This window comes from Daktulosphaira vitifoliae, unplaced genomic scaffold, assembly GCF_025091365.1.
Source record: "Daktulosphaira vitifoliae isolate Bord-2020 unplaced genomic scaffold, ASM2509136v1 Scaffold_1, whole genome shotgun sequence".
NCBI classification, from domain to species: domain Eukaryota; kingdom Metazoa; phylum Arthropoda; class Insecta; order Hemiptera; family Phylloxeridae; genus Daktulosphaira; species Daktulosphaira vitifoliae.
Window position 1 is genome coordinate 3,342,151 of NW_026099572.1, and position 16,093 is coordinate 3,358,243.

Below are 16,093 nucleotides of genomic sequence, written 5' to 3' on the forward strand. Positions count from 1 at the left end.
AGGGATTATTAAAAAATATTATTTCTCATAAAAAAATAATGTTGATCCATACACTTTTCAATATGCCATAGCATTATAAAGTTAAAAATGTAAAAAATAAAATCGAGAATTTTCACACAATAATAGCATTCGGTAGCCATTTTCACCGTGAAGATAAAATAAAGTCCGAAATTTTTTTTTTTCATAATAAAGTAAATTACATTAGCTTTAATTTAAGTTATATGTAAAACTGTCAGACCTTCCGGAACATTTTCAAAAGTTAAGTTCAAAAAGTTAATTTTTTGTGAAAAAGTTGTCATTTTAAATCCCCCCCTTTGGGCAGATAAAGGGTTAGATTTACAAAAAAAATATACCAAAAGATAAGTAAAAACATCAAACATCTATATAAAAAAAAATTATATTGATATGTTCATTTTTGAAAAAGTTACGGCACATTTTAGTAAAAAAAATTGAAAAAATTTCGAAAATTAGCGATTTTTAAATTTGTAATTTTTTTGGAGGTTTCCCCCATTTACGGGGAACGAGGGAATNACCATTTTAAATGAACTAATAAATATTCGTGAAAATGTTAAAACTGTCTTTAATGAATTGTTTAAAAATGCCATGAAAAGATCAAATGGAATGTATATTGTAATTGAAATGCCAAGACTTGCTAAAAGACAAAAACATCGGAATAATTTTTCAACAGGAAATCCAGAAGACTATTTTAGAGTAACTCTTTTTATTTCATTCATTGATTCTATAATACAACAATTGAATGACCGTTTCAATAATCACAAAGAAATAATTTCTGGTTTTGAAGTATTGATAAATCCATGTGCTAAAAGTAATCTACAAAATCTTGTAAAATTTTATCAAGAAGATGTTGAAAGTTATGAAAAAGTTGTATTAGAAGTTGAATTATGGCACAGATATTTAAATATAAATAATATGAAACCTCAGAATGCAATGGACGCTTTACTAAAATGTAATCAGGACTTCTATTCAAATATTTATAACTTATTGCACATCCTAGTTGTACTCCCTGTTACATCACGTGAGTCAGAGAGATCATTTCCTTCATTGAAGAGAATTAAAACATATTTGAGGAACACAACTTCTGCAACCAGATTAAATGGTTTAGCGGTTCTCAGCATATACAGACATGTTTCTGTTACAGAAGATGAAGTCATTGACATATTATCGTCTACAAAGCTCCGTTTAAATTATTCTTTGTAAATCATCTTACAATTTGTACTTACTTTGAATATAATATAAAGGTCTTTGATTTAATTTAATTATTTGGGTATCAAAAATAAAATACTAGTCTTTGGTGAGCAAAAAAAAAGGTCATCACCAAAAAAAAATTAGACCCCCCCCATGGAAAATTCCTGGCTACGCCACTGGTGATCATATATATTGTTGTAGTCCTAATTTGTTCTATATATTTGTCAGTCATTTTTAGAATAATTCTTTTTTTAGTGAAATTAATACACTTCTTAGGTGATTTTCAATCCTGATTTTAATGACCAGTTTCATAATGTTTTAATGTTTGCAATTAGTGGCGGCTCATGATTTGGACGACAGAACGATCGCACTTCCTACTAAAATGAATTAAAAGAAGAAAATTAATTGTATATTTTTAATTCTACATTTTTATTAAAAATGCAAATTTTCAAATAGTAAATTAGTTATTGTCGTGTGCGAACATTAAAGTTGTTTCCCTCATTTTTTGCGAACTACCCCACTTGTTCATACTATACACTGTATAGTATGAACACCAAAAGCGGGTAGCCGCTATTTACATATTAAGGAAAATTTTTGTGCGAAACTTTAGGAGCGCAGGGCGTAAATTTGTTCCTTTATGTCTAAAGATAATCTCTAAAAAATTTGAGCTTTATACTACTTAATTAACTGGGCGGACATAAAGCTCAAAGTTTTGGAAAAATATGAAAATTTTCAGTGTTTTACATTTTTAGGCTACAGACTTAGTTTTAGGAAAAATATTATTGTATATTATTATATATAATATTGTAGCTATTGTAATTTTCTATAAAAAAGCTCCTCTTACAATTTCGCGTTTAGTTAATATATTTTGGTTAAAATAATAAAACCCGACAATACTCGTTATATATGAAAATATTCAACTATTTGGTTTTTTGTAATTATCTAGTTTAATTTTCGCAATACAAAAAAGAATTTTAAATATAAAATTTATTTAAAATAAAAAAGATAATTAGACAATTTCCCTTAAAACTAATAGTTTTTGAAGTATTGATAAAAATATTCAAAATAATTTCCCGAAACTTTTACAATCATTTTAAAAAAAATAATTATAATAAAAATGCGGTTATATTTATATGTGTATATTCTATATGATTTACTATTGTTATCAAAGAATTTATTTATTATACACCTTATTCAAAACTTTTTTTGTCGCCTGAAAGTATTGAGTTCTATAATCTTGTACTACTTAAAAAAAATATCTTTAAAAATAATTTTAAGTAATCTTTTAAAAAATATATTTTTTCAATTGTAACAAGAAATGTTTTTGTGATTGTGAATTTAATTTTGTATCGTTGAAAAATATTCTTTGAATGTCCATTAAACAGGAATATTAATACATCATCATCACATTTTTCTAAAAATAAAGGTACTAGTTTAAATATAAAGACAGCTTTTCTATTTGGTATCTTTATTGTCTTCGTCAATTTCAGCAAATGTTCTCATTTATTCTACCATTTTGATTTTAGTATCAACACTTTACTATCATCAAACAATGAAAAAGCTACACTTTTGTTTGTTAAATAGTATAAATTATTGACTAACTTTCTAATAGCTATCTCAGAGATATTTTGATCAATATCTTTATATTGATACAATTTTCATAAAAACTGAATATCTTTTAATGGTGCACATATTGCCTCTGGTCCATAAATCCAATATGTAATGTAGCATTTTACAATAAAACATGTAAATAGAGTTAATGGTTTTACTTCATTTTTAGTTAAATTGAACTCAGTACGAAATAAATAAATATTTTAATTCATATATGGCTTTATGGCTATCTACCTTGCCATGTGATAGGCTCCTGGTTTCTTAAATTGTATACTTTCAGGGGGATACCTCCCAAAAAAATGATTGCAAGATCAATTAGCTCACGATAGTCTTCACGAGGATATTTTTCATAAATAGCAATATTATAATTTTTTTAAATATTATCTAAGTCATCACCAACAATACTTCTTATTTCAGATCTATTTATGCTTAGAACAAAATTATTTGTATTTACTTGGGACCAATTAGCTTGGAATCTTTTAAATAGTGGGATATCAGGCCCAAAAATTGAAAATTTAGATTTCCCAAATACAGCTGCTAATACTATTTCTGAAACATAATGTATCCCTTTCTAATTTTTGTTTCAATAACATGCATGCTCCTTTTATCCTGCCAGTATTTGACGCTGTAGTGTCAAATCCAATTGCTTAGACGTTTTTTATTAAGTTCCAACTTTCCAACGTATCATATACAGCTGATGCCATTTCAAGTCCGGTAGCAGCAGATATTTCTGGAACACCTATAAGTTGTTCAGTACCAGCATCTGTAGCAATTACAGCCAATCTTTCGACTGGTTTGCCACTTATATCATGTAATAATTTAGAGTCCCAATGGATTGTTACTATTTTGTCATTAAGCTGAGAAAATTTTTCTTTAATACTTATGTAATTTTTTTTTCGAAATTGTTCCGAATTTCGAAACAAAAATCAATTCCGAAACAATTGTTTTGCAATTGATATTCGATTTAAAACACAAGACGATGGATCTAGAGATACAGCATCCAAAGAAGACATTATTAAATGTATACAATCTCGCCCACTAACGTTACATCTATCCAAAGCTGCAGGTAATCAAGAGGTTAATAATTCTTTGCGGGGCCTTTTTGTGGGATTTTCATAGATTTTTATTTCTTGTTTTTGAACTATTTCTTTTTCGATGTAATCAATTTGCGAATCAGATGAACAATTTTCAAGATCGGCAACATCAAACTCTGCTAAAATATTACAATACAATAGTATAATAATTTTTGTCCTTTTATAAAAGTATATATTTTTATTTATATGACTTAAATATAAAATTTGTAAGTCAAGAACTGTAGTCAATTGGTTAAAATGATACATCATACCCTCACTGTTCACGGTTCGATAATCTTAAGAATAAATGGTTTTTTTTTTAATATTAGTAATTTTGATGGCCATACCTGAAGTAGAAGGAATGCCAATGCCTGCAGATTTAAGTTTTCTTTTGTTATCTTTTTTATCAATACCTACCATACAGCCTGTTCGTTCTTTTTCACGTTGTTTGATTAAAAATTGCTTATCCTCATTGTACTTAATAAGTATTTTTTTTTTTTATCTTTGAATCGACACCACGGGGGAGTACTGCCTTTGCTTTGCTTTCCCCCGAGATGCCATCGTTTATTTATTTAATAACTTCAATGACATTTGCATTTGTACTTATTCTAATCTAATTCTAAACGTTCATAATTTTTAATATACATTTCATAAGTTAAACGCTACCGCTTATTCGTCCATAAAGGCTTATTTCACGGCTCTCTGTATATCTATAGGGTTAACAAGCGTTTGGGCGGCTCGCTGTCCTGGACCGCTTATTCGTTAGCCCAAATAAATGGACTGCTTATTTTGCGGCTAACCTGCATATTTGCAGGCCGTTCCTCTATCCGCAACCTGAGGACGCGCCCGATTCCACGAGCTAGGGAAACTGCGCTCGTGCCGACGTTTCGTAGCCCCGTAGAGCCCGATCACACCGACACTGTAGCGCAGCGAAACGGGAGAGTTGTCCCCTGAAGAAATTTCTTTTTTTTAATATGCTCCTATTGTATCCTGCGACGTCGAAAGAAATTTTTCAAAATATAAATCAATGCTCCGCGACAGTAGAAAAAGTTTTAAATTTGACAATTTAAAATTAAATTTTGTCATTTCTTGTTACTATTCGTTCAATAATTAATATCACAATAATTTTGTTTGTATTATGTTGTTTTAATAATTACGTTAACATTGCATTTATTTTATATATAGATATTTTAAGTGGATTATCTATTTTTATCATCTGTTTTGTAATTTTTTCAATATTTTGTTTTTTTTAACCACCCAAATAATGTGTTTTGTTTGTTTAAAAAAATATATTTTTTTTGCATATTTTCACATTTTTATATTCATAAATATGTGCATATTCAACAATATTTTTTGCATAAAAATCCGAGCCCTAATTATATCATTACAGCATCTATTTCGATGTAGTGGATTAAAGAATGTGAGGAACTCTGCCCTTTACGACATTGTAACCTTACACAATTTTAGCACCCCTAAAATTTTTGTTCTAGTTGCGCCACAATTATTTTATTTTAGTTTTAATTTAGTTATATTTAATTATTTAAACTATATATGTGAGGAATATGTTATTAAACTACCATAGTAAAAATATTATTTTCAAGAATAGCCGTTCGTTTATTTCTAATAGGTTTTGAATTATGTACATACAAAAATAAGTCAATAACAATATTTTTTACTTCAACTTTACAAAATTTATTATTACAATGTAAAATTTTATTTATTCAGTATTTTAATGCAAGTTACATGTCATGATATACGAGTTAACTACATATCAAATGTCCGTTTGGTTAACCACGAACGAATTTGTATCAGCAGACGTATTATTCCATATGTTTTTTCAATACTTTTGTTCCCCAAATAAATAGTTAATAGAGCTGTGAACAAATGGTATGTCGATACTATGACGTTTGGACAGATCTTACACGTTCACGAATATCAGTAATGATAAATTATCCAATAATAATTGGTGATCGTGATTCGAGATGAGCTCATTCATTTGGTAACTTACTCAGACATTATTTTAATTATTTTAATAATTTAGTTAATTAAAACTATTAAAGTAGTTTATAAAACGATCATATAATATTATTAAGTCAGTTACCATTAAACAATTGTGTGTTTATAATTGATTTAAGTGTTAAAACTAAAATAGAGCCAACGCCTAGTTTTTTTTTTTGATAAGCAACATTCCGACGTAATGGCAGCAATCCGTAAGAAACTTGTCATCGTCGGCGATGGTGCCTGTGGCAAAACTTGTTTGTTAATTGTATTTTCCAAAGATCAATTTCCAGAAGTATATGTGCCTACAGTTTTTGAAAACTATGTGGCAGACATTGAAGTTGATGGTAAGCAAGTTGAACTAGCGCTATGGGATACGGCAGGTCAAGAAGATTATGATAGACTGCGACCACTTTCATATCCTGATACTGATGTTATTCTTATGTGCTTTTCAATTGATTCACCCGATTCTCTAGAGAATATTCCAGAAAAGTGGACACCTGAGGTAAAGCATTTTTGTCCTAATGTACCTATTATATTGGTTGGCAACAAGAAAGATTTGCGTAATGATCCTAATACTATACGAGAGTTAAACAAAATGAAACAAGAACCAGTAAGACCTGAAGAGGGAAGAGCCATGGCTGAAAAAATTAACGCATTTGCATATCTAGAATGTTCTGCTAAAAGCAAAGAAGGTGTTCGTGAAGTTTTTGAAACATCAACTAGAGCTGCTTTGCAAGTAAAGAAAAAGAAGAAAGGTAAATGTGCCTTGTTATAAGTTATGTTAAATTAAAAATATAAAGAAATCTACTTAGAAGATAATATATATCATATTTTTATACAATTTTTCAAATTACCATGTCATTTTAAGGATTTTCAGCATTTAAAATAGACCTGATTATTCTAATCAAGGTGCAAAATAAGTATATTGTTTTATTTTTCTATATAAAAACTCTAATTTTAATATTGTATTCCTATTGTTTGCCAAAATTTGTACAAAACAAATATTTTGGAAGATTTTAATTGGGTAATCACTAATCATAGTGTATTTTGTAACTTATTTTAACTTTAATTTTATTAAACAATAACTATTCCGCCAAATTAAGAATTATTCAACTACAATGTAAAAAAATTATTAAAACAATGAGACTCATTTTGCTATCAACAGTAATATATCTGTATCATATATATAGTTTTCTATAGACCTGCTGTGTCAGTGTCTCCATGATGTATTCCTTAGCTTAGTTTTTTTTAATATTATTATGTTTGTTTATTAACCAATATTTATATGCTTGTAATTTTTAAGAAATTTACTAATAAAGAATAGATTTTTAATTAAATCACTTGCATGTTTTTCTTCAAATTTGCAATTTTTTGACTTATTATTATTATTTTAATATTTATAAATAAATAAATATTTATATGAACACAACTTCAGTCATTTTAATATGAAAAAATAATAATCATTATTTGTTATAAATAATGAAGGCTTAAAAGTTAAGCAAATAAATAAACATTTAATTGATTAAGTATTCAATCGACCCACATATAGTAGTCTTATGTGTATGACTATCTATGGGTAGATGTCTACCTCTTTAACAACAAAGTTATTACATCAATAAGTGATATGATTAATTATGGAAATAATTTTATAATTATTATGTAATAATAATAATAATAATAATATATAATAAATAAATAATAAATAATTGTATAATAATAGTACATAGTAGAGGTATAGTTTGGGTTTTGTTTTTTGGGTGTATACAATTTTTATTATCTACTCCAAACAAAAAAAAAAGTATCATTACCGTATAATCATTTTTACTGAGGGAATTTATCTCACTTCAACCACTCCTTCTTGAGACCCACAAAATTGATCTAGTATGTAATAAAAGTAACACAAAAAAAAAGTTGGTATCACCCTAGCCATTGTAAATATTCTTAGGATAATAAATTTTTACATAACAAATTAACATCGTAGAAATTAATATAACTGATACATATTACAACAACTTATGTGGAGTACTTTCAACTTTAAAATTGAATTTTATAAATGTTGACTTTTTTATTTTAATTATACAATTTTCTACATTTTAAATTACTTCAAATAAGTTTTTGTTGGTCTTTAAACTTTAATAGCCTGAAAGTATAAGTTTTGTAATTTTTCCGTTAGTTATGGTCTTATTAATGCAATAGTTTTATTGTATTTAAATTAGTAAGCATATTGATTTCTATAATTATCAACTTAATAAACTCATGAGATAAATTCAATATATGTGAATTAAGCTATTTGTAAGTTTTACTAAAACTTGTATGATTCTTGACTTAAGAGGCGATTATTTAAGTAATCATAGAGAATAAGTTACCAAAATATTTGTCTTTATTTAATCATAGCTTTGATTTTCACAAATGTTAAATAAAGCGAGTATTTGGTTATTATGTAAAATAAACTACAAAACTAGATATTTTTAGCAAAAATTGATTCATTTTTGACATTTAAGCCCAATACCTCTTAGAAATCAAGACTTCAAAAGCATTAATTTTTTCATCATAAAGTATATTGTATTAATTTAGCTTTAATTTGATATATGTTTAAAAAATTTGGTTTTTGGAACATTATCAAAAATTGAATAAAAAAAATAATAATAAGATTTTTGAGCCCTTACAGTACCTTAGTTGTTAATTGGATTTTAAAAAAAGTATGTGTTCAGCAAGAAAAATGTTTAAAGTATTTTAAATAAATATTCGTAATAATTCGTTTGGTTTCAAAAAGCTATTTAAATATAAAGCGATAACTAAAAATATCAACATTGACTGTTGTATACCAACTATAATTTGTTGGAACCTTTCCCTTTATTACGATAAGATTAGGACTTCAGGAGAATTTTTTAAAATTATGGCTCTAATAGTTTGAACTACATAGTTTTGTGCTCTTTTGACTTATTGTGAGCAAAATTGGTCGTGTAGGAGCGAAGTTATCATATACACAAAAAAACACGACTGAATAAAATTAATTATTAAAAATTATATTAAATCAAATATAGATTAATACAACTCATTTGATGGCAAATATGGGTAAGATAATGGAAATAATTAGCTCAAGTTACTTAAGTTAGTTAAATAAAAACAATATTGATAGATTAACAGTTAAAAATTAATAAATTATGAATTGTAAAGTTGAAATTTTTTGGACTTAGATCATTTTAGATAAAGTTTATTGATTCCTTTTGACCTTAATTTTTTTTTTCAAAATCGCTTAAAATCGATTTTTTGTTGATCGGCGATGCTAGAAAAGAGAGAGAATCGATTTTTAACTTTTAAAACGGAACAAGAAGAAAAGTATAAATGATAACTGACAGTTTCGTTACTTTTTATTGTATCCTAACATAGTTTTAAATATTGAGATTGCACTGTTCTATCTTTAAAACTATAGTAGTTATTAAAAACAACTAAAGAATGTAATAAAGAAATTATTATTTTTCTTTATTGTTTCCTAATTAATAATAAGTAACTCTAGTCTAGTTGAAGAAACATAGCTCTCAAGTTTAAAAATTGCCATCCCGAAAAAAATGTAGAAAATTATAATTATTATTATATAAATAAATTGTTTAGAGTAGGGAAAAATTCAATTTAACCCCACTTCAATCTGGAACCTTTGATAAGTAATTTTTTTAGTTTAAACCACCGTACATAGTATATAAAGACAAACATTATTATGAAATTTTTTATTTTATAAAAAGCTTAGTTATTTCAATAGTTAATTAAACTAGTTAATTTAAAAAGTTAAAAATTAACTTTTTAACTAGTAACGCCTACCTTTGTTTTATAGTAATAAATAAGACAAAGTCATGGCCACCCTCCCATCTAATAAAACTAATTATTTTATTTTTAGTCACTGAATATTATTTTAAAGTATACTTCAGGGAAAAAAAGCAAACGTATAAATTTAAAATATCCTCTAATGTAAAATATTGAATAATTATAGACTAAATAAACATGTGTTTTTAATCTATAATGATTATTTTATGAATGCCGTCCAGTATCAATTGTAATACAACAATATTGTAAACAAGACGTACTTTCTATTATATTTCATTTTAGATAAATAATAAAGTTGACAATTTTTTTAAAAAACTGCTCTATTAAGGATAATATATTTTCCAAGAAAGATATTTCTCTCACATTGTCCACCCTTGGACAGAATGATTTAAAATAAATGTTTAAAAAAAGGATACTTGTTTCTTATGAAAAAAAATTAAAATTCGCAGTTGGGTTCCCATTTTAATAATTAATGCAATTATATATAATTTAGAACTTGGCGCCAATAAGATCATGGACGTCCGCAAGGGAAGCAAAGATGGCAATCGCCCATTTTGACTATATGCATTGTTGAGTTAGTCAATCTTTTTATAATAACATTTTTGAGGATGCTAATTTTATTTTCTCACTACCCTAAATGTATATAATAATAATAACAATAATATCTTTATTACGGAAATAACTCCATTTACAATTTATATATAAATATGATAACAGTTGAGAAAACGTAACAATTAAATCACAAATTAATACAAGTAAATATATATTATAGATTATAAATTAATATTTTAACTTCGATGTGAAGCTGAGAAGGTATTAATTTTACTATGATGTGTTTTTTTTTGTTACCACTTTTTTTCAGCTCTCACCGAATGGAATTCTTTCAACGATACGTCAAAAGATCACAAATCGTATCTAGTTGGAGACATTACCCTTAAAGATTGAAAAAAATTCCCTCGTTCCCCGAAAATGGGGGAAATATCCAAAAAAATTACAAATTTAAAAATCGGTAAATTTTGTCATTTTTTTCACTTTTTTTCTTAAAACTTCCATAATTTTTTCAAAAATGAACAAATAAAAATAATATTTTTTTGTATTGAAACCTTAGANATCAAAAATCAACAAATCAACATACATTTTTTTTATACTAAAACCTTAGATATTTCCCTTTCATTTGATATCATTTTTTTGAAAATCTATCACTTAACCTGCTCATTGGGGGGATTTAAAATAGCAACTTTTTTACAAAAAATAACTTTTTCAACTTAATTTTTGAAAATGTTCCGGAAATACTGCGTCCTTTAAACATATATCAAATTAAAGCTTATTTTATGTACTATAAAATGAAAAAAAAAATTTGACCCGACGACCTATCTACTATGCGCAAATGACTACCGCATTTAAAAATATGCTATTTTAACAAATTTTTTTTTTTTAATTAAAATATCTACAGATTTGCATCGAAGCGTTTTTTATGATAGTGATTTTAATCACTGTCAGATATCATCTATACTGGACCCAACTANCAATTTGTCCCGACACTTTATCTTCTACATTTAAACGGCTGCCGTAGTTAAAAAAACACTATTTTTTGTTACAATTTTCGATTTTAAATGTTTTAATTTTCAACTTAAAAATGCTATAACTTTTCGAAAAATGCATGTANACCCCACTGTGCTGGGTTTTTTATTATTATTTAATGTATAAAGATTTAAATTTATCAATGTTACTTTAAACGAAAAAATCCGCACCAGCCCTATTACCTGCCAACATTAAAACAATAATAGGAGAAGATTCTAATTTTTTTTTTTTAATATTTTTTACGTAGAATAAATCTTTAGTTCGGGTGCTAATTTTAGGAATTTTAAATTGTAAACGCTCAAGAAGGAATGAGCAATCAATGTCACTATTAATGAGTTTATATAAAAACACTAAATTTTGACTGTTTCTTCTATAACCTAAAGTATTAATATTAAAAAAACCCTAAAACTCCATCGTAACCAAAATGGGGTATCCTTTCAGCCTTACATTTAAATGATAAATATCTTAGAAAATTATTTTGTATTGAATCTAATTCATGAATTTGAGTAAAAGAATTATTAAACCACACAAGTGAAGCATATTCAAGCCGAGATCTTACTAATGAAAAATAAACTGCTTTAAGGGCATCTGGGCAAAAGAATTCGTGGCAACTTCTTTTCATGAAGTATAAATTAGATGTAGCCTTTATTTTTATCTCATTAATGTGTGCATTCAAATTTAGTTTTGTATCAAATGTAACTCCCAGGTCTTTAACATTATCTACTCTTTTAAGAAGATGATTGTTTAAAAAGTATTCATGCAGTATGGGTTTTTTTTTTTAGTGTAAAGGATAAGATAGAGCATTTATTTGTATTGAGAGTCATACCATTATCGTTACACCACAAAGCGAAATTATGAATATCAGTTTGAAAGCAAATAGTATCGGAAATAGTGTTAATGGGCATAAATAGTTTCAAAAAAAAACATTTTTGAACATAATATGACAACATACATACATTTATGTACATACATATATTATTTATATTATTTTTTTTGGGAAACTATTTCGTCAACTGAGGGAACTAATCTTCTTTTTATTCCACATGGGTTAGACCTCTAAAAAAGAGCGGTTTCCTGACTAAGCTACCCGATTACACCCCTATCTCCTTTTATCGCTAGGGGTGCTGAACATACAGCAAAACCAAATGTTCAAAGAAATATTTTGACTCTCATGAAAATTTTCCGTGGACGACCTTGATTAAGGTACAGCCTTTAACTGTTATAAACAATGTGTAACTGCATTATGGCTATATGTAGCCTAAATTGTAGGTTTTGCTTATGCAAAGCCGTTGCTAGAAGACAAATGGGACATATGTCCAAGATCCCGCACTTTTTTTTATTAGGGTATCTTTACCCTTCAACCCTTCCGTCCTAAAACAGGGACCCCGCAAATATGATATGTCCTAGGCACCACAAAACCTAATGTTTGCACTGCTCTTATGTATAAAATTATCGTAAGTCACTAGCAGAGCTTTAGTAAGGATGTGGGCTTTCATCGTGTGGCAGTCGAATGCATTTACTTAATTACCATAAGCGTCAAAAAAGTTTACTACAGTCCGAGCTCACTCTGTTTTCAGAGTCATATGTCCCCTAAAATGGTTAATCCACAAATAGTAACAAAAAATCTCCTTGGAATGACCGAGCTCGGTAATTATAATAATTATTTAATTAATCCAATTTATATTAATTATAATCGTAATAATAATAAAATTATTAAAATTTATAACATGCATAAAACATTGATGGCTATAACAGAAAATATCACGAAAATGTCGTAGAAATTTAAATTTTAATAACATAATTACCACGAGACAAAAAAAAGAACTTCCGAGTAATAAAATTTGAGGTTATGTTTGCTTACTCTACGAAAAACGTAAAAGGTAAATATTGATATCTGATAAAAATTGTTTTTTATTTTCGTTAATATTATGTTTGTCATTAAACAATTAATCTAATAATAATTGAATTGTCAAGTTAAAGTAAAAATTTAGTTCATTAAAGTGTCAAAATAATCCTTAAATAATGTAAGTACCACAGATATATTACGTGAACTATTTAAATTAACATTTTATTTATATTAGTTTTAACTGTATCATATTAAACGATTAATTTTTATATATTTTACTAATAAATATAAATTTAATTGAGTATATTCAAACAATATTTACTTGAAATCAATTTTTTTATATTTTATAGATAATGGCAGCAATCCGTAAGAAACTTGTCATCGTCGGCGATGGTGCCTGTGGCAAAACTTGTTTGTTAATTGTATTTTCCAAAGATCAATTTCCAGAAGTATATGTGCCTACAGTTTTTGAAAACTATGTGGCAGACATTGAAGTTGATGGTAAGCAAGTTGAACTAGCGCTATGGGATACGGCAGGTCAAGAAGATTATGATAGACTGCGACCACTTTCATATCCTGATACTGATGTTATTCTTATGTGCTTTTCAATTGATTCACCCGATTCTCTAGAGAATATTCCAGAAAAGTGGACACCTGAGGTAAAGCATTTTTGTCCTAATGTACCTATTATATTGGTTGGCAACAAGAAAGATTTGCGTAATGATCCTAATACTATACGAGAGTTAAACAAAATGAAACAAGAACCAGTAAGACCTGAAGAGGGAAGAGCCATGGCTGAAAAAATTAACGCATTTGCATATCTAGAATGTTCTGCTAAAAGCAAAGAAGGTGTTCGTGAAGTTTTTGAAACATCAACTAGAGCTGCTTTGCAAGTAAAGAAAAAGAAGAAAGGGAAATGTCGTTTGCTCTAAATATTTTTTTACAAAAATAATAATAAAAATAAAGTCCAACTGTTATTAAATTTCCATATTTGATATAAAATTGTTGCATATTAGTCTTATGAGCATACATAATTTATTTTGTCTAAAATGTTTGGCTTTGTTAGAATTATTTATGTTTAATAAGAGACATAATATTTTATTATCTTTTTTTTTTTATATTATTTAACAAGCTTGTGGCTTTATTTTCAGTGTTAAATTTTATTTTTTTTTATAAAGTTTAATTCATTATTCATTTTTACTCAATACTGTTACATGGCATTTTATTATTATAGGAACTAATTAATTAAGAGTTAACATGAATATTGAAATTTGCATAAATAAATATAATTTAATTTGCATTAAATCGAATTTTGTATCATTAATGTATTTATCTATTTATACTATATTAATGATTAAGTATTATTTATAATTAAGTATAATTTTCTTATTTATTTTTACTTTTATAAAAATATTATCATTTATCTTATATGAAAGTGTTACTTGAATATTAGCATAAATTATTTAATTTGTCATAGTATATAATTGTTTTAAAATTATTAGCTTAAACATAATTTGTGAACATTTTATTTTCTCACAAATCTTTGAGTCCCTTTGCTTAAAAATTACTATAAATTATTAATAGCATATAAGGATAACTCAAACATATTTAATGAATTCAGTAAGTATTATTTAAAAATTAAAAATGTAATATACACAAGGTAATTTTGTCATATTTCCCAAAAAAATTTTAAATAAAAAGAATTTTAGGTTTATTTTATACTTTGCATATTTTATTATAAATATATTTTTATAATAAATTCCTAGCACAATAATACATTTTGATCTAACATAAAGAGGTTATTGTTATTATTTTATTTATAAATTAATAAGAAATTATTTTTCAATATTTTTCCATGTATACTGAGTATACATACTACTAATATATATATATATATATATATTATTTTGTGTGTAACATTTTTAGTTAATATTCTAATTGTTTTTATATAAATATATTGGCACATTTATTTCCTGTTATTTGTATTATTTCAAAATTATATCTTTTAACAGTTAAATAAGTTGCTAATTGTTTGCTTAAATACAATGTATATTAATTTTTATGTAATCATATAATGATAATTGTTTTCTATAAACTATGTATTAGTTTAGCATTTAAAAAATTGTGAATCTTGTTAGTCATGTTTATTATTATACAGCCAATTTTTTATGACAAATATATACATATATTTTTGAATAATATTTTTTGTAAGTTTGCCTGATAAAATTAAAAAAAAAATTTAGTTGAAGTAAGATTATTATTAGTTAATAATATATTTAGTTGAAATCTTCATAATTTGGTGTATTTGACATTTTAAAAATAAACTATATTTTGTTATAAATTATCATGAAGTAATTTATAAATATATGAAAAATACAAAGTATAAAATTTGTACTTTTAAATAAAATTCTAAATATAATTTTTTCTAATAAAGAATAACAGTTGATATATTCATTTTATAATTATTAAACATATTTTCTTTTATATCATAAAAGTCTTCCATTTTAATAATTGTTAAATTAATTCATAAAAATAATGTTTATAGAATTCTATGAATAAAGTAAAAAACAGACAATTAGTACTATTTTATGTAGTTACAATATTTAATATGGTCGATAGAACTTTTCAGTATAAACATTTTACTGTTTCATGTTAAAATTTATTTGATATTTTGTTTTGAATTAATAGTATCAAATAGGTTAGTATATTTGAAGTTTTTGCAATCACTAGCTGCTCTTACTTGGTGTTAAGCTTTATTTTGCAAAACAAAAATAATCTAGGTGTTAAGTGTATAGTTTACACTACCAAACATTTTAATTATGTTAATACTACATATAATAAATATATGATAAGAGATATGGATTATATTATAATTATAGCTATAATTATTAAATCTAGCAGCTTTACACTGAATACTAAAATATAACATTATGTAAATATAATATATTACATGTTT

At 26.0% G+C, this 16,093-nt stretch overlaps 3 protein-coding genes across 3 annotated transcripts; all 3 read left to right on the top strand.

Annotated features, from left to right (window-relative positions):
* Positions 1-603: 603 nt before the first annotated feature.
* LOC126895954 (52 kDa repressor of the inhibitor of the protein kinase-like) lies at positions 604-1,492 on the top strand. The gene has a single exon (XM_050668308.1). It carries the CDS (start codon positions 604-606, stop codon positions 1,216-1,218), a length of 615 nt encoding a protein of 204 aa, XP_050524265.1. The 3' UTR covers positions 1,219-1,492.
* Positions 1,493-5,846: 4,354 nt separating this feature from the next.
* Positions 5,847-7,228, top strand: LOC126895806 (ras-like GTP-binding protein Rho1). Its single transcript, XM_050668048.1, has one exon. The coding sequence runs from the start codon at positions 6,088-6,090 to the stop codon at positions 6,664-6,666; it is 579 nt and encodes a 192-aa protein (XP_050524005.1). The 5' UTR covers positions 5,847-6,087; the 3' UTR covers positions 6,667-7,228.
* A 5,926-nt stretch (positions 7,229-13,154) lies between these two features.
* On the top strand, positions 13,155-14,301 carry LOC126895805 (ras-like GTP-binding protein Rho1). The gene is made up of 2 exons (XM_050668047.1): positions 13,155-13,315; positions 13,488-14,301. The coding sequence occupies exon 2, from the start codon at positions 13,491-13,493 to the stop codon at positions 14,067-14,069; it is 579 nt and encodes a 192-aa protein (XP_050524004.1). The 5' UTR covers positions 13,155-13,315; positions 13,488-13,490; the 3' UTR covers positions 14,070-14,301.
* The last annotated feature ends 1,792 nt before the right edge of the window (positions 14,302-16,093 follow it).